Here is an 18,586-nt window from a genome sequence, read left to right on the forward strand (position 1 = left end):
TTAACAGAAGTAATTAAAAAATGAAATTTATAATTACTCTCCTATACAATAATAAAATTACTTAATTATTAATTAAAACATATTTTTATCATTATTAAAAAATATTAATTGATTTGATAATTTATTAATAAAGAAATGATTTGTTATAAAATTAGAAATTTCAAAAGGGTGAAATATAATTTTTACAATTATAAGGACGATTGGTATTTTAATTAAATTTTTAATAATATATTTGTAATTTAGCTATAAATGAATATAAAAATATGAAAGTTTCTATTTACACACACCTAATTTATTCTATGCACATACTTAATGATAATTATTTTTATTATAATTTTATTCTCAAGTAAAATTATTATTCTGAACATGACACGCAATTCAAATAAAATAAATTATTTATTAAGACAGATGTGCGTAATAGGGGTGAGCAGCGGATACACCGATCCGCCAAAACCGACCGAACCGAACCGATCCGCCGCATTTTGGACGGATGCGTGATGACGAGCGGACGGTTGCGGATTGATTTTCTCCAATCCGCCAATTTGGCGGACGGATGGCGGATCTGAGATTCTTTTGGCCGCAACCGAACCGCCAAACCGCGAACACCCCTAGTAATTTATAAGACTTTGTGTTTTCAGTTTATTTAAATATTCTGTTTGTATTTTCAATTAAAAAAGAGTTTAAATATTTTGTTGAAAAAAAGTTTTCAACTTGAATATCTTTTTTTAATTGAAAAAAATAAATGTATTATTTATCTATATTTTTTGGTTTTTAAATCTATCTCTAAAAATAATAAATAGAAAATATGATATATGCTGGTTGGTTTTTATTTTCAAAAACAGATATAGATGTAACAATACAGAGACATACAATTTCTACTATTGCTCTGTTCATGGTTTTGATGGTTTGAATTGTTTTTATATTTTAAGAACCACAGATTGTAATACTTTATGTGAATGAGGCATGCTGTGATTGTAGTATGTGGATGAAGCATGCAATGATTGTGATGTTCTAAAATTTTAAATTTTCTTGCTTTGGATGAGACATGCAATAATTGTAATATTTTTTGAAGTCATTAACTACAATATTTTTTTTTTGAGAAAGTGCACAAGTTGAATTATGTTGAAAATTTATAAAATTTCAAACCGCCAAACCGATTCGCATCCACCCGCCAAACTGCCAATCCGCTCAATCCACATCCACCGGATTAGCGGACGGATGCAGATTGATTTTCTTCAATCCGCCAATATGGCGGACGGATGACGAATTAGAGGTTTTGTGGCCGCAACCGACCTGCGCCCACCGCTAGTGCGTAAAATGTAATGGGTGTATACATACAGAAGCCTTCTACAAATATATTAAAAAGGGTAGTTTGCGGGTAGTGTGTATCTGTGTCCACGTTAGCGCCTGCACCGGGTGCACTTCCAGGCGACGGAGTCCACCAATCGACCCGCTTGATGACTTCTCTCTAAAGTCCAATCTCTCTCTCTCTCTCTCTCTCTCTCTACGTACCAAGCCAAGCGAAGCTTCTTTGTTGTTCACCTTTTCTTCGCTTCCTCGGATGTTCCCTCTCTATCTCTCTCCCCTTTTGAGTCAATGCGTTTACTCTCTCTCTGTCTTTCTCTCTGAAATTTCGACCGTTTCAGTCGTTGCCATTCTTCATAATTGATTGAATCGAACCACCCACCACTCTGTGTGTGTGTGTGTGTGTGTGTTTGGTTTCTGCTGGTAGTGTGCAATTGGCGAGGATGATGGAGTTTTAAGAGTTCATAACAAGGGAATTCAGCTGAAGGCAGGTTTGTTTGGAAAAAAAACAAAAATAAAAATAAAAATAATTTCTTTGATAAAATTGCTATTATTATTTGTTCATTTCTTCTTCAATTTTTGTCTTTGATTACTGGTTTCATTTATTACTAATCATCCTTAATTTCTCTCATTACCCTCTGATGTTTGTTGGTTGTACGGAATCTTTCCTAACTTCTACGGTGCTTCTACAATACACCCTATTTTGGGTATTATGACTTTTCGTGGTTTTGATATCATTTGGCATTATAATCAAGGAACTTTCAGTCGTAACTAGAAGGATCACAATAGATCATAATTGAACATTACTTGAAGTACAACCCAATACTTCTTTGGCCATAACCAACACAAGAAATGAGTCATAACCAACACAACGATGGGTCATAACCAAACGACACTTGAGACATGACCAAAATAACAATCAGACTAGGTCATAACTAAGTCATAATCAACTCAACGGCACAATAAGTCGTAACCAAAAATCATAAAAATTTGTAACCGGGGCATATGGTACCCCTTTCTTTGGGGTGTGCATTATAGAATTTCCCTATCATCTATGCTTATTGAAAAAATTTCTTCATATGAATCGAAGTTTACTGAACAAGAGTAAAATATACAAATAGTTCCTAAAGTATACTACCTATTTCATTTTGGTCCACAATCTTTAATTTGTATGAATTACTGCTCCGTTTATTTCGATGGAAAACATTTTCCTATATTTGGTTGCGTCCTTGAAGCTAATGTACTAATTGTTGTATTGATGGCGGTGGTGGTGGCAACAGAGTGGAGGTGATGGGGTGGCAGCAATGATAAGAGTTCAGTCCGGTATACGTTTTTCACCTTTAAAATTGAAATATTTTCTGTTGACTTTCATTTTTTGTTGTACCAAACGCCAAAAAATGCGGAGTGTACATCTCAAAACTTCACATGAATTTAATGTGGTCCCTTTCTATAATTTCTGTTATGATAAATTATGCTTTTCACCCTTCAACCTTCATTCAAATTTTACTTTAGCCCCTCAGTTGGTAATTGTAACAGTTAAGTTCTCAGACTTAAACTCTTGGACAAAAAGTGCTCATGTGGTTGCCACATGAGCACGCTTTAGAGGAAAAAAAATTACACCTTTTATCTTCCAACTGTCACTCAAATTTCGCTTTGGTCCTTCATGTTTCAACTTTTACTCAAATTTTAAATGGTGAAGTAATGGGAGGACTATATTGAAACTTAAGTTGAAATTTAAGGTCTTTGTTGAAATTAAAAGGTGAGGGTCCAAAATGAAATTCAGGTGAATGTTGAAGGATCAAAAGTGTAATTTAACCCTTCTGTTAATTTTAGACAAAAATTGATGATGACGTAATTATAGCGGTTTTATATTTGGCATTTGACAAACATTGAGAATAATTTATCCAATTTCTTGCCTAAAATGAATCATGAGACATGTAAAATGCACATTATTTATGAAATAAAAACATCCAAATCTTCCATTCCTTATAGCGACAGGTTAATTTTATGTCAATTGTGTTTCTAATTTGCTGAGGAAATCCCTGAAGTTCGCCCAAACCCCAATTTTTGCTTGTGACTTACTGCGTCCCTAAAATTGTAGAGAAGTAAATGCACTTTGTGTTTGGCTACTTTGGCTTTTCTATCAATTTTATTTGGCATAAATAGACTGTTCAAAGCTTAATAAAATCATGATGTCAGCATTTTCCATCTAAAGTTAACGATAGTTTTGGGAAGGGACCACATTGAATTAATGTATAAAGCTTAGGGATGTAATTGATACAAATTAAAGATTAATGACTAAAATGAATTAGGGACTATTTGTATAATTTACCCATTGAACAATTGTCTTTTATCTGTTAATCAAACTTAATTATCTCATTATGCTTTCTATATCCGCTTTATTTAACAAAGGATGTGGTTTGTATAGAGCTAAATAGATGAGTTTGGTGGCTGAATTGTTGGAATCAGGCCACTTTGCTAAGATGCATTAATTTGTATCGAATGAAAACTGGCTATTGAGTTTATATGTATTCAAATCAAATTAAAAAATCGTTTAGACCTTTATTTTTTCTTCCATATATGTGACAAAGAGAAAATGGTAGTCTTTTCCCTCTCATATCGGATAAAAATGGTATTCTCCTTTCATGAGAAAACTTGGATGGAGTCATCTAACTGAAGGGTGTTTTGAGTTTAAAAGAACGTAAATTGAATTCTTCAAGTCAAAGGATAGTAGCTCTTCTACTTGTAGTTTCTAAAAAGTTGATTTCCCAGCTCAATTTATAAGCTAGACTGAAGAACTCTGCTTGATTCGAAAATTTGTGGATGGATACTAGATTGGTATTCCATGTGATTACTATTTCAATTTTAACTTAATATTTTTATTTATGTCATTTTATAATTATCTTGAATTCTTTTGATTTTTGACCTTTTGGTATGTCTTTGCATTCCTTCATGCCTTATATTAAATTCTTTTTCTTATGGTGTCATCTTTGTCTGTTGATCGTCATCTTGCTATTCAACATGTGTCTCTTTCAGTTCTACTACAAGAGAGATGGTTGATTTTGAGAAGGATGAGGTACCAATGCTATCAGACATGTATTCACAAGGCGATGAACAAGAGGAAACCAATTTCCAGAGGTTTTCATCCAGATATCGAAGTGCATCAATGTCTATTTCTAGGAATTCCATGGAGCCCTATGAAAATGGAGATAATTTCATAGGTTACACTGGTCCCTTGCGGAATGAAAGAAGAACTTCATTCATACAGATGAGTGGTCCTTTATATATTAGCCGTAACCATGAGAACCTCTTTCGACCTACCCAAGGTACAATTGGGCGCAAGACAACTGAGCCTACAGTGGACAAATATCATTCTTTTAAGGGAATGGATCAGGATGGTTGGCCGGACAACTATCCTGGCAAAAATGAACATCTATTGAAGTCTGGGCAATTGGGAGTATGCAATGATCCTTACTGCACAACATGCCCCACTTATTATGATTTGAAGGGGCGAAAAAATAACTCAAAATCTTCTGTTATCTTTGACCCCAAGGTGTTTTTCTTACCCAAGTAGATAGATTTTTCCTTACAGCTGTATTGTCATAGAATATTTCTTTCATGAATCGTTTTCCCTTTTATTACTGCCTCCGTGTGTTTCAGATTGTTAGTTTCTCTATGATAGATCACTTAGCCACAGGCAACTTCCCTGTAATATGTGCTTCCATGCAGATGGTCTCTTGTCACATGACTAGCGCTGCAGGCTACAGCTTCCAAAACTAAGTGTTCTAGTTACTTGGTGACGTTTATTTTTTTATTTTAAAACTTGTTTATTACTTTTTTCATGTATTGCTTGAAAATTGGAGTTAATGTTAAAGTTTTTAAGTGATAAATCTTTATGTAAAACCAGAGTTGCTTATGTCTGTTTTTGACATGTTTTGTGTCCTCTCTGCATCAGAGTATTAGCTTTTGACGTAGTGCAGTAAGATTTCTAAAAGTGAAAAATAGTTCTGGATTTATACTTCGACTCCTAGTTGCCTTTAGTGAGTGAATCTCTAGTACAGATCACAGAAATTGAGTAGAGTTAGCCCAAAATAAGTAACTGTAAGTAGATGACCCGTGCTATGTGGTCTGAGATATCCATGGTTTTCTTGACTTTTTTTCTACTGGATTAATAATGATAATTTCTTTTAATTTAATTCTTAACACTTCCCTCCTGAGTTTTGTTGAGGATTCTCATGTCCCAACCGGAAAGTTAACAATTGGCATACTTTCAATGATTGATTCACTTGTGATGAAGATGTAGCTTGGTTTGAAGTGTATTCAACTTACTTCTCATAATTGTGGTGTGGTGTGTTGTGGCTTTTCACATGGGTAATGGGGCCTGTCTTTGGGTTGTTCCCACTCTGGATGTCAGTTAAAACATTAGCATCCACGTTAAACCTGGCCATCTTTGAGACTGGATTTCTCAATCAGTATGTTTCATGCTGCAGTACTTTTATCCTGCTACTACAAAGAGGTTAACACACTTAAATATTATGATAGTGTAAGGAATAATTTTTTTTGTATACCTTGCTTTGAAGCTTACCTTAAGAGAAAAAAAGCGAGAAAACAGAAGGGCGCTAGCTGCAATCAAACTAAACCGCTAACGAGCAAGAAAATGGATGCACTAACTTGCTCCTTATTGAGAACTCAAGTTTTGAGGAAACCTTCGGTTCCCATTGTTTGAATAAACGCTGCCTATTTTGGTTTACATTCATTACAAAATAAACCAAGCCCAACTGGTCACGACATGTTCTTTGTTTTTGTTCCCTAAAATTATTTTAAAGGTGCATTATTAAAAGATATTTCTTAAAAATATTTTTTAGGCAAGAAAGTTATATATGAGTTGCTACTTCATTGCACTGTACTTTATTTATTTATCTTGGATTAGTTTAATTGATGTCACTAGAGCACATTTTATTTAATTTTATTCATTTTGTTACTTGATCTCCTATTCTTGTCTGTTTCATTGTCTACATTTAATGCGTCAATCAACAAATCTACTGATGCAGTTTGCATTTTTTGTGCTTTTTCTTTCCCTTTCTTTTTGCAGTTCCATAATATTCTTTATGGGGATGCAAAAGGTTGGCCAGGGAGAATTTTTTCTTTCCTGAATCCATATATTCCTGGAGTTATGAATCCTCATACTAAAGTTGTTCAGCAGTGGAACAAGTTCATTGTCATTTCTTGTCTAGTTGCAATCTTTGTAGACCCCTTGTTTTTCTTTTTGCTGACTGTCCAGCAGGTATGGCTTATTTTTTCATTTGATATTGTTAAGTTGGCTGAATCTAGAAAATTTACTCTTGAAGGGTTATCACTTGATTTGAGTTCTATATTATGTCCTCTTTAAATATTTAAATGGACATATTTTCTCTTTGTATTGGTATAATATTGGACTTCAGAACGTAAGAATCATGATATCATTTATCATTGCTAATGGTATGCTATTATTGTCAAAGAAATATGCACAGTCATACAATTCTACAGCTCTTGCAGGCTTTAATTATTATTTTTATTTTGTATGAATTATCTCTATTAGCTTAAAAAGTGAACTAGATGAAGAGAGTTTTCAACAAAAGGGAGGATAAATGGTCCAGACTCCAGACAGAGAGATTGGTGGCAAGTAAAATATTATGAACGTGAAAGCACCCAGCTTAGGACCTTGTCTGAACAAGTCTTGGTTCAATTGAATCTTATATTATGTATGATTTAGGTTAATATGCTGCTGATGTTGTTCTTGATGAGTCTTATTGTAATTTAAGTTATGCCACAAGGATTCATATGTGGTCCTTAGTGGTTGTAGAATGAAGTCTTTCTAGAAGTTTCAAAGTTTCACCTCTTGGAGCTCTAGCTATCAGTAAAAGGTAGAAGAATGCCAATTTCTTAAGATGTCTACTTATTCTTTCAATTCAATAGAGTTGAGTTTTCATGGGAGAAGCTATTGAAGATTTGAGTTATCATTTGATTGGAGGGAACATCAAAGTGATTCTAGGAGAGATTTCTTGATGATTATTCTTTTCTCTTTGTTCTTCTTATTCTGTGCAATTACATTTGCTCTAAGTACAGCCAACATCTAATTTCTTTAGTTTTCGTTTCCAAAAACCAAACTTTATAGACACTAACCTTTATCAAAAACCCCTAAATTAGTGTTTAAAATTTCTTGCCTTTTGATCCAACTATATTCTATCCCTTTAAAATCCATAGGGCCTACAACCTTCAGTCTACTATTTTGAAAAGGTCGTACCCAGTGCACAAGATTCCCCACTTACAACAGGGTAGTGGTAGTAGGTAGGCAACCTTGCTACCTACTGAATTATTCAAAGGGAGAGGAGAGAATTGTTTAGGTTTCTCAATCTCAATACTCTTATTTATATACTGAATGAGTTCAAAGTACAAAAAAAAAACCCATAAAAAATAGTATTGCATAAATTAACAAAAACCAAGATGGTTGATGGTGTTTTGAGGGTCCTAAGTGATGCCAGACTTGTTCTAGGACTTAGGAAGAATTTAATCTATTTGGGTGTGTTGGAATCTATGGGCTATGCCTATGTCAGACATCTCGAGCCACTTAGTTAAACTTCAACATATTCATATTTATTTTTATATTTTCTGCTCCATCTCCCACTCCTGCCTCTCTTATGTAGTTTACTGGTTATATCTAATTACCTTTTCATTCTTTTGGTATGCTTTAGTAAGAAATATTCTTGTCTGAGGACATGACATTAAATTTTCACTATTCTCAATTGTCTAGATTTATTACAAATGATGTTCTTAATGTTTATTACCACGTATTTTACTTTGAAATTTACATGTTCTTTTTGTTGGAAGCAGGATAATAAGTGCATAGTTATTAATTGGGCCCTGACGACAGCAATTGTGGTTTTTAGAAGCATGACTGATTTCATATACTTTATCCATATACTTCTTCAGGTAAACTACTCTCTTATTTTCCTTTGAAGGAAGCTGCCTTTTGTGTGCGTGTGTGTGTTGCTATCACGATTATGTTGTAAGTGAATTGTAATTAGAAGCTCCATCTTTCTTGTAATTTTTATTTTTAAATACCCACTTGCAGTGATATTACTGATATGGTATTCTAATTAGTAAGAAGTCCAAAAATCGTTGATACTGTTTTGAAATCAAAGTAGACTGAAGAAGATATAAATAGAGAATAGAAAGAACAATGAAATTAGATTGATTTTAGAATTGTACATGTCACAACCCAATTCGGGACATAACCTGCTGTGGGCCATTGGGCCTTAGCCCAAGGTACATGTAAGCCTAAAGAACTGACTACACATATAAGTCCAACTGGATAACTGAAGAAAGTGATTGCATCAACATGCAAGAGTCAAAGACTAGTGGGTCACAAACAGCCCACAATACAAAGATAAAACACATCCAAATGGGACACAACCAATCCATGAACGGAAGTCAAACAATAATAATATTTAGACTAATGAACTGCCTTAAAATGATAACATGATAATTATGGATGCAATCCTAGAGCTCCGAGAAATGGGTCCCAACACAGGTCCACAAAGACCCCACCTAGGTCCTCTCACCTGAAAATATTAAACATGTTAGCTTGACATCTCAACTAGTAGTATATTATAGAACTTAGACTGACAACCAATAATACTGATAATTTGTTCAAAGAGTAGGGTTCCACAATTTAGCAATTAAATATTTATCGTATCTCAACAAGCATAACGAAATACATGTCTCAACATAAAATAAGATAACAACATATCACTACTATAAACTGGGGAGATTGGAGCGGATGTGATCCACAGAATTAAGGCAGGATGGCTTAAGTGGAGGAATGCGTCTGGAATACTATGCGATAAACGAGTATCCATTAGACTAAAAGGGATGTTCTATATAACGGTTATTAGACCAGCGATGTTGTATGGGACGGAATGTTGGGCAATTAAGAAATAACATGTAGATAAAATGAGTGTTGCTAAGATGAGGATTCTAAGGTGGATGTATGGCAAGACTAGAAAGATAGAGTTAGAAATGAGTATATTTGAGAATGGGTAGTAGTATTGATAGAAGATAAGTTGAGAGAGAATAGATTGAGATGGTTTGGTCAGATACAACGGAGACCAACAGAGGTAGTAGTGAAGAGATGTGATACAGTGATGGTAGATGGTAGTGTTAGGGAAAGGGGTAGAGCTAGATTGATGTGGACTAGTGTATTAAATAGAGATATGAATATTCTTAATTTGACTAGCGAAATGGCCTTGGATAGAGTTGAGTGGAGAAGAAAGATTTATGCAGCTGACCTCATTTGATGGGACTTAAGGCTTGATTTGGTTTGGTTTAGTTTACATGCCATATTTCTCTGGGCAACACAACTAGTGGATCCAACATCAAATAAAAAGTCATCCTCGAGATCTCTGTAAGCCTTTTCTCTAAGAAGATTTGGTTGAAGCTCACCCAACCTTACCTAGGTCTGTTCCTACAACCTTTGAGCGTTAGAGTCATCGTAGCCTAACTCGGAATTGTTCCCTGGTGGCTAGAGTCACCACACCTAGTGGAATAAGTTCCCTGGGCCTTTCACATATGGTTCCAATATAATCATAATGATCTAGTTCATTTGATGTTATGAACATGAAAACTTATTGAGTGAAAAGTAACATTTAAGAAAATTTGTAGCATGCAACTACTCACCTAGACAGAAGATGACATAAAATCAAGCTTAGAGATACCGAAGATCACAATCCTGAATCACAAAATACAACGGACTATAACTTTAAGGTTTTAGAATGAATTCCAAGATACAAAGAAACTAAGAGATGAATGACCCCAACCTAATGTACATACTCTCACATCCCAACCTACCCTAACAAAGTGTTGAAATGAATTCTTCAAACATGTCAAAATAAAGTTTTAGGTTCAATTTTCTAAGTGTTCAAATCCAAAAATCAAAATTCATTACAATTGAGAGCGTATTGGATAAAATTTGTTACTTGGCCTTCTTTTAGGTTTCTGTGTCTCCAGCCTTTATGGGGGATTCCTTTGTTTTTTATTTATGCTGATTAGAGAACGGTGTGATATGTAGGTTGAGATTTCTTGTTTCTCACTTTATTTTCCTTATTGGGTGGACTGCTTGTTCCCCTTTGTATTCTTCTTGTACCCTTTTTTTTTTCGTTAGTAATAAATTCCTTCATGGTTTAGTAAAAAATTCCTGGTAAGTATTTTTTAAAATTCTGTTGCTAATCTCAGGAAGGAAATATTTATTTAAGAAATGAAGTCTGGGAAAAGGAAACGATGACCAGATTTATATTTTGATCAATACATTATATTATATGTATCAAGTGAAATCAAATGCTTTTGTATTTGTGTTTATGCATGCATAATATGGTATGTTGTGCCTTGGTTGGATCTTGATGTTTAAAGTATTGCCAATATGTCTAATTTGCATATTGCAGTTTCGGCTGGCATATGTTGCTCCTGAATCTAGAGTGGTGGGTGCTGGAGAATTAGTTGACCATCCAAAAAAGATTGCTCTCAATTATCTTTTTGGTTACTTTCTTCTTGACTTATTTATTGTATTACCTCTTCCACAAGTAAGTATTCTGTCTCACTTCATGGACTTGAATTTCTTCAGTTTATTTTCCCTAAAAAATTATTGAAATAATATTATACATTACGTACTAAATCACAAGACATGCATGCAAGTTGTTACATGCAAAACATATGACCTGTGTTTTTTTCCCTTCAAATTTCACCCCTGTTATTTTTTTCTTTTGTGGACTACCAGCTATCTATGAGCATCATTTGTCTTTGTTTGCTAAAAGAGAATCTTGTTATCTTTGTTTATCTTATCGTGTAGATGTAATGCCCTTTCAGTGAGAGTGGTGTAAACTAAGCATCTAGTTGTTTCCATGTTGAGTCTTTCACTTTAGACCTTACTACTATGCGTCACTCCTTAATGTTTCTGATTTCAGTGAAAAAATGGAAATCTTTTGAAATCTATATTGTTGTCAATTAAGCACATATATTAATCTAAAGGTGTTGTGTTCACATTGGACACTGATGTAAGCTTAGAAAGAAGAAAATGATGATATATGACTCAATACACCAGACTTGACCAAATTATTTAAATGTTCACTAGACAAATGACCTAACCTAGAATTGACTTGAGTTCTGATCTAGACAAAATGAAGACATACTGGCTGATGAAAACTCCACAAGAATGTGTAGGCTGTTGAGTACGTGTAAGTTACCAACTCCACATCCAATCCCAATCTACTTCTTGGATGTTTGATCTTGAACAACACAACCATAAAAAGAAAAGAGAACTTCAAAACCAGAATTCGACAATTAGCAAAACAACATTCATATTATTGGGTAGAGTCTTCAATAGAAGGAACTAATAGTTGGTATAGAAGAACTAGGGTTCACGATTAAGATAACCAACAAAGGTCACGATTTTTGCTAGCGATGAAGACTGACAACCAATGACAAGATCACAACAACAATTGATAACGAGAACACCCTGGCTAGTGCTTGCGTCGAGAAGGAACCACAGGTCTTACGAATAGGACTCATGATGGTGGAGCCTCAGCTAGGGCTTGTGATGAAAGAGATCTACAGATCTCATTCATGAGTAAGGCTCACGATGGTGGAGAAGCTTACAATGAAGCTTGCGATGGTGGATGATGGTGCAACGATCAACAATGAGAGGAGAGCTGCAACTTCGAGGCTACGATTGCGGCGGTCATAGGGTTCTGTCTTAACACATGTCAGAGACATGTCCACACATGTCCTTCCATAATTTTTTAAATTTAGACATGGTTCACATGTGGGGAACACATATTGCGTAGACACACATGAAACACGTTACAATTTTGATAAAATAACTTGGAATCCAGTTATGAAAGAAAATTAATATAAATTTTTACCTATATACTCTTTTAGACTTGAGAAATTATGGTTACAATTGCATTTTATTATTATCTTTGAATTAAATATTCATACACATGACATACACTAACTGTTTATTATTATATATGACATATAATAAATGTATAAAATTGTATATTTTGTGTTTGTCCTCCATGTGTCGTGTCCTACATTTTTTTTTGAAAATTTTTATGTCGGTGTGTCCGTGTCATGGCTGTGCTTCTTAGTTGTCAAGTAAGAACGGAAAGTGAGTATAAGTACAAGTCTTGGTGATGAAGTTTGCAATCTGCAATGAGGAAGCAAAGGGCAAAGCAATCGCTGTTTTGAGCTCTGCAATACACCAGACATTAGAAATGGGAGATCTTGAGAGTTGTATCCCAAGTCTGTTATTTGCTGGATGTCCGCTCAAATCACCAGATGTCCGCAGCTCAAAGTCCCCCGGCCATGACAGCTGTTCCCTTTCGAAAATAGTTGATCTTCCCAATAACGTTAAGAATTCCTTACAACATGTTTTTTCATTTTCCTGACGTCCAAAATTTTATTTTCTTTTTGGTGCATGAAAATATTCTTCTTACTTTCTTCAATTTTTTCATAGTTTAAATAAGCCAAATTAATCATTTTCATGAAAATAAATGCTTGAAGAACATCTGCATCCCATTCATATGTTAAACATATTAATTTCCATGCAATTTATAAAAATGATTTATCTGCATCCTCCAATCTATGTATGCCTATACTAGCAACTAGAAACTCCATTTTGTTGAATATCTGATCTACTGTTCTCATCATAAATTAACTTCTTCGATTGTGCAGATTGTTATATTATTGCTTATACCAAGGTTCATAGGATTATCTGGAGCAAATTATGCAAAGAACCTTTTGCGTGCAGCTGTTCTTGTTCAGTATATTCCCAGGTTGTATAGGTTTCTACCTTTGATGGTTGGTCAGTCTCCAAGTGGTTTCACATTTGAGTCAGCATGGGCAAATTTTGTTATGAATCTTCTCACCTTTGTGTTGTCTGGCCATGTTGTCGGATCATCTTGGTACCTCTTGGGTTTACAGGTAGGTGAAATCATTATAACTCTCAAAGTTGTTGAGCTCTTTTTTTTTCCAATTCTTCTTGCAAACAGTTTGCTGCTCCTTTTTTATTCTGAAAGTTTATAAACTTTTTATACGAGTCATTGTGATATTCCTTCTGTTGTCCCTCATTCAACAGTTCATGCTAGGCTTCTCAACTCTTCTTTTGCCTTCTACATAATTTTAGTCAGGCGAAAGACTATGATGAATAATTTGTACAGAACTTAGCTTTATGCTTCTGGAACTAGTGTTTCATTCTTTTTTCTTTTCTTTTGTATTTTTATCTGTTTGTAAAATATTGAAGATGAACCATGAGCTGATAAAATATATGCATTTATAAATAATTTACTAGTTTCATGGAATGTCCAATCAGGTCTCTAAAAATTCACAGGACCAGCTCCATGGTCCAATTGCACCCTAATCTCATTTCAGCACAACCTAAAATTTCATGAGGGGGGGAGATTAACCATCATAAATAGCCATCATAATCCACCAGGCGGGATTGTGGAAGTCCAGCGGAGAAACCAGCCTGCAAAAGCCTATTTGCTGTCTTCAGGCTTGTAGGTGCCTACTATATTGCCACGTGTCATGGATATGTAGGTAACTACAAGCTGTTAGAATAGGAATTATATTAGAATAAGAATTAAGGTAGAATAGGAAATAAGTGATTACGTAAAATAAATTGATGAATGTAAAATAAATTGATGTATATTATTGATAGATATTTTTGATGTTTACAATGATTGATATATATAGAAGAGAAGAAGGTAGTAGGTGAAGGTAGGTGAAGATGTAGTAGGTGATGGTAGTAGGTAGTGGTAGGTGTAGTAGGTGTGGTAGGTGAAGGTAAATTCTAACAGCCCCCCGCAAACTCAAGGAGGAGAGAAACTAACCAACTTGAGTTTGAAGAGAGGAACAAAACAAGAAAATACATAAAAATAAAAAGAGGATAGGTGACACTGTATGGTCGTGTCAGACCATTGGTGAAGACACTGGATGGTGGTGTCATAACGTTGTAGAGGACACTGTATGGGGGTGTCATAACGGTGTAGAAGACAGTTGATGGGGTCATGTCGGACCGTTGGAGAAGACAGTTTATGGGGTCATGTCGGACCGTTGGATGCAGACAATGTTGTGACAGTTTACGGAGTCTTGCTGGACCCTTGGAGAAACTAACCGGAATCAATGTCGGGACAGTTTACAGAGTCTTGTCGGACCCATGAAGGAGCTAACCGGAATCAATGTCGGGACAGTTTACAGAGTATTGTCGGACCCTTGTAGAAACTAACCGGAATCAATGTCGGGACAGTTTACAGAGTCTTGTCGGACCCTTAAAAAGTCGCACCCTCAAAAGGTGTGCCCAATTCATAAAAAGGCGTGCCATCAAAAGGCGTGCCATCAAAAGACGTGCCATCAAAAGGCGTGTCCACTTTATCAAAAGATGTGTCATGAAAAGGCGTGCCAGTTTGTCGGGCGTCAAGAGGCGCGCGATGCGCGTGGCTGCCTTGGCTATATAACCAAGACGAAGGCAGAGGCTGAGGCAGAGAAAAACTGAGAGAAACCTCTGAAAAATCCTTCGTGTTGCTGAGAAAGAGAGTTCCTTGTGCTGAGAGAGATAGTCGGTAACACTTTGTTGCCCAGAAAATGGCCTCGTCTTCCCGTGGACTGCTCACCCTCTTTCCCGACCTCAACGAGTCAACAAGAGAGAGAACTGGAGCGGTGGCACTGGAACCTCAACCGAGTGCCCCGGAGTTTACTCCGCTGAACTTTCCGATGCGATCTGTGGAGCAAAGAATGGCAGTGCAGTCGGATGTGGAAGCCAATCAGTATACATTAAAGTCATGTGTAGAAACCATGACTGCGGTGACAAACTTGTCGAACCGGCTGCAGAGTAGGGCAAATGAGGTGCAGCAGTTAAACTCCCAGCTGGCTCTGCTCCAACGCATGTATAAGGATGCGCGAGCAGAGATAAGTGTGCTAAAGGCGGAAAATAAGGAGCTGAAGCGGAAGGCCACCGTGATGTTCCGATTTGGAGGTCCGCCATATGCTGCAGTGGAGAAGTATGGGGGAGTGAACTTGCCCGGCGGCGTGGAAAACACGGAGGCCGGACGAGCACGGGACACCCAAGATAAAAGTAAGAAGAAGAGACCTGCAGCTGAGTAGAGAAGGGAAAAAAAAAAATCCCACTGGGGGTGTGGTTGTTTTGTTGGTGTGTCTGTTTGTTTTGTTTTGTTTTGTTTTGTTTTGTTTTTTTTTTTTTTTTGATGTAAAATGGTGAACGGGGTAAACCCCGACATGAATAAAAGGAGTGGTATGCAAGTCGTCTTCGCCTAAAGTTTTTTTTTTTTTTTTTTTAATAAATAAATAAAAAAAATAAAATAAAATAAAATAAAGAAATGGGGCAACGTGGGTGAGAGAAAAAGTAAAGAGAGAGAGAAAAGCTGTAAAGTGTTTGGTGACAGCTATCTTCTGTAGGTTCTGCTCATGGTATACTTTCTTTAATGCCTCGTGATAAGCATCTTTACAAATGTGCTCATGCTCTCAACAGTGTTGCTGCAATTCCTAGACGTGCAACTGTTGTAAATTGCTGCAGCCAAAACCTTGAATATGGTTGTAATAGGGCTTCCATGAGGAATTTTGGTCCTGTAAATAGAGCAAGGATCCTTGGTGCTGTAAATAAGGGGAGCCAAGGAGGAAGACTGGGATAGAGATTAATGTTGTCGCAGAGGAGATCCCAAAACCCCATTGCTTGTCGCATACATCCTTCTCGAATCCGCGATTCTAAAGAGCTGTGAAGAAGATCGAGTGCGAGGACTTGAGAGCAAAGCCGTCGAGCAAGACTAGGATGCGCCGATCGGTAGAGTTTTCGGGAGAGAAGGAATGGCAGATGATTGGGAGAAATGAGAGAAAGATGAGAGAAGTGATCGTCTTTTGACGGAGGAGCCGCACATGGTGCAGCAATGGGCGGCAGCGGAGGACCCACCGTGTTCTTCCATGTCTTGTGAGTGTGCTGCTGTGTGTTAGAGATCAGTTATGGAATTTGTGGCAGCGGAGTGAAGGTATGTGTAGGGGACCGGCGGGCGGCCAAGGCGAGGCTGCCGCCCGCCGGTGAAGCAGAATTATTAGTTTCTCAACCTTGCTCTGATACCACGTAAAATAAATTGATGAATGTAAAATAAATTGATGTATATTATTGATAGATATTTTTGATGTTTACAATTATTGATATATATAGAAGAGAAGAAGGTAGTAGGTGAAGGTAGGTGAAGATGTAGTAGGTGATGGTAGTAGGTAGTGGTAGGTGTAGTAGGTGTGGTAGGTGAAGGTAAATTCTAACAGATTATGTGATTGTGTTTCCTTATATTATACTTAGTATTATCAATATAAAAGGGAATGGAGTCTAACTCATTCCCTAACCTTTTGTCTTCTCTAAACTTTCATGATATCAGAGCTACAATCCTAGCCAATCCCTCCTTACCTCTATCGGCAGTCCTGTCTTGAGTCCAAGAGACCTGACAACCACTGTAGACCCTTAGATAGCCACCATTGACCCTCTGACAGCCTAAACCCCACCTCCACCAGCCTTGCCCAGACCTTCGATAGTTCACCTGGGCTCCCCGACAGCCTATTAGGCTTAGTCGACAGCTTCTCTGAGTCCCTAAGGGCCTGTCGGTAGTCCTTCTGACTGTCTAGGGGCCTGTCGGCAGTCCCCCTAGCCTTCGTGGTTCTTGTCAACAGCGTCTCTGGTATACGTGATTCCGGTCGGCATCTCTGAGTCTTCGTCTGCCTTCTTCATCTGTCTTGGTTGGATTGTTTGTCTGGGTTGTGTAGGTCAACACCCGTTCCTTTTCTTTTAATTCTTTTTTAAAACACAACCAGAAGAAAGAAAAAAAAAAAAATCTGGCTTCTTAAATTCTTTATTTTTTTCTAGTTCTTTTTGTCCTGATTCCTCCACTCTCATCTTTTGGGTTTGTGATTAGCTTTGTGATTGAGGAGTCTCCATGGCAGATTTGACTAGTGAATCTACTGCATCTCAACCATCTCAGGGCGTGAGTTCGGTTATCCCTTCTTCTATGACTGATAACCTCAACCCTGGCCTTAAAATCACCACCTCTCTATTTAATGGTCAGAATTTCGTTACGTGATCACAGAGTCTGACTATTTTCTTGAAGAGCAGAGGGAAGATGGGATATGTGGATGGGAGGGTTCAGACACCCAGTATTACTGACCCTCATTATGACTAGTGGGAGATCACCAATTCTCTAATTATGGGTTGGTTGATCCATTCTATGGTTCCGGAGATTGGAGAGAGCTACTTGTCTATGGACACTGCCCAGGATATTTGGGAGACCGTGGCTACTACTTATTCCAGGAAAGGGAACTTCTCACAATCTTTCGAGTTACGTCGTTCCATTGAGAGGTCGGTGCAAGGTGAGATGACTATCTTCCAATATTTTACCTTCCTTAGCAATGGATGGAAGCGCCTTGATCACCTTCAGGATTACAAGCCTGTATGTCCCATCGATTCTGTTGATTACCGGACATTTGTAGCACAAGAGCGGGTCTTCAAGTTTTTAGAAGGCCTAAATGTAGAGTATGATCCTGTTTGGAGCTGAGTCCTTGGCATGAATGTGTTTCCCTCTCTCCAGGAAGCCTTTGCTTTTGTGCAAAATGAGGAAAGTCGCCGCTCTGCTATGCTTTCTCCTGTCACTAGTGATCACTCTGCCTTGGTTGCTGCCCCTCCTCGAGATGGTGTGCCTTGTGGTTCTCGTCCTTCCTCTGAGAAGGATCAGCTTTACTGTGACTACTGCCATAGATCTCGTCACACCAGAGAAACTTGTTGGAAGCTGCATGGCACCCTTCTGGTGGCTAAGAAGACCGTCCTGGTACTCGTGGGGGTCGGTCTAGTCATTCGAGAGGCCGAAGGGCAAATGCACGAGCGCATCTTTTCGACACGGTTGAGCTACCACCTTTATCTCCAGTTGTCTCACCGGCTGCTGATGTTTCGGGGTTCTCTGCCTCGGATTTTGAGATTGTTCTTCACCACTTGCTAGACCGTCAAGCCTCTTCTTCTGCTACATGTGCACCCTCTTCTTCCTTTGCCAATTCAGGTAACTTGGCTTCATCCCCATGTGCATTGCTATCTCATACGTCTGTACCATGGATTATTGATTTTGGTGCTTCCAACCACATGTCTGGCTCCTCTAATTTATTTTCAGAGTATAACCCTACCTCAGGTCAGGAAAAAGTG

General features: G+C 37.2%; 1 protein-coding gene across 7 annotated transcripts in view; it reads left to right on the forward strand.

Moving 5' to 3' along the window:
- The first annotated feature begins 1,330 nt into the window (after nucleotides 1-1,330).
- The window catches only part of LOC145788662 (putative cyclic nucleotide-gated ion channel 20, chloroplastic), a 119,967-nt gene continuing 102,711 nt past the window's right edge, over nucleotides 1,331-18,586 (forward strand). For 3 of the 7 annotated variants that reach the window (XR_014358064.1, XR_014358065.1, XM_082911788.1), the window contains exons 1-6: nucleotides 1,361-1,796; nucleotides 4,342-4,858; nucleotides 6,398-6,589; nucleotides 8,176-8,274; nucleotides 10,782-10,919; nucleotides 13,072-13,320. Coding sequence is in view for 5 of the 7 variants with exons in the window: in XM_082911788.1 (XP_082767914.1) it covers nucleotides 4,358-4,858; nucleotides 6,398-6,589; nucleotides 8,176-8,274; nucleotides 10,782-10,919; nucleotides 13,072-13,320 (1,179 nt within the window). In the remaining 2 variants the exon portion in view is untranslated. Of the gene's footprint in view, nucleotides 1,797-2,585; nucleotides 2,629-4,341; nucleotides 4,859-6,397; nucleotides 6,590-8,175; nucleotides 8,275-10,781; nucleotides 10,920-13,071; nucleotides 13,321-18,586 lie in introns of all 7 variants that reach the window. The other 4 variants (XM_082911785.1, XM_082911784.1, XM_082911786.1 and 1 more) reach the window with 4 other exon arrangements.

The sequence above is a fragment of the Camellia sinensis genome, unplaced genomic scaffold, assembly GCF_055761805.1.
Source record: "Camellia sinensis isolate YWXY unplaced genomic scaffold, ASM5576180v1 Unanchor13, whole genome shotgun sequence".
NCBI lineage: Eukaryota > Viridiplantae > Streptophyta > Magnoliopsida > Ericales > Theaceae > Camellia > Camellia sinensis.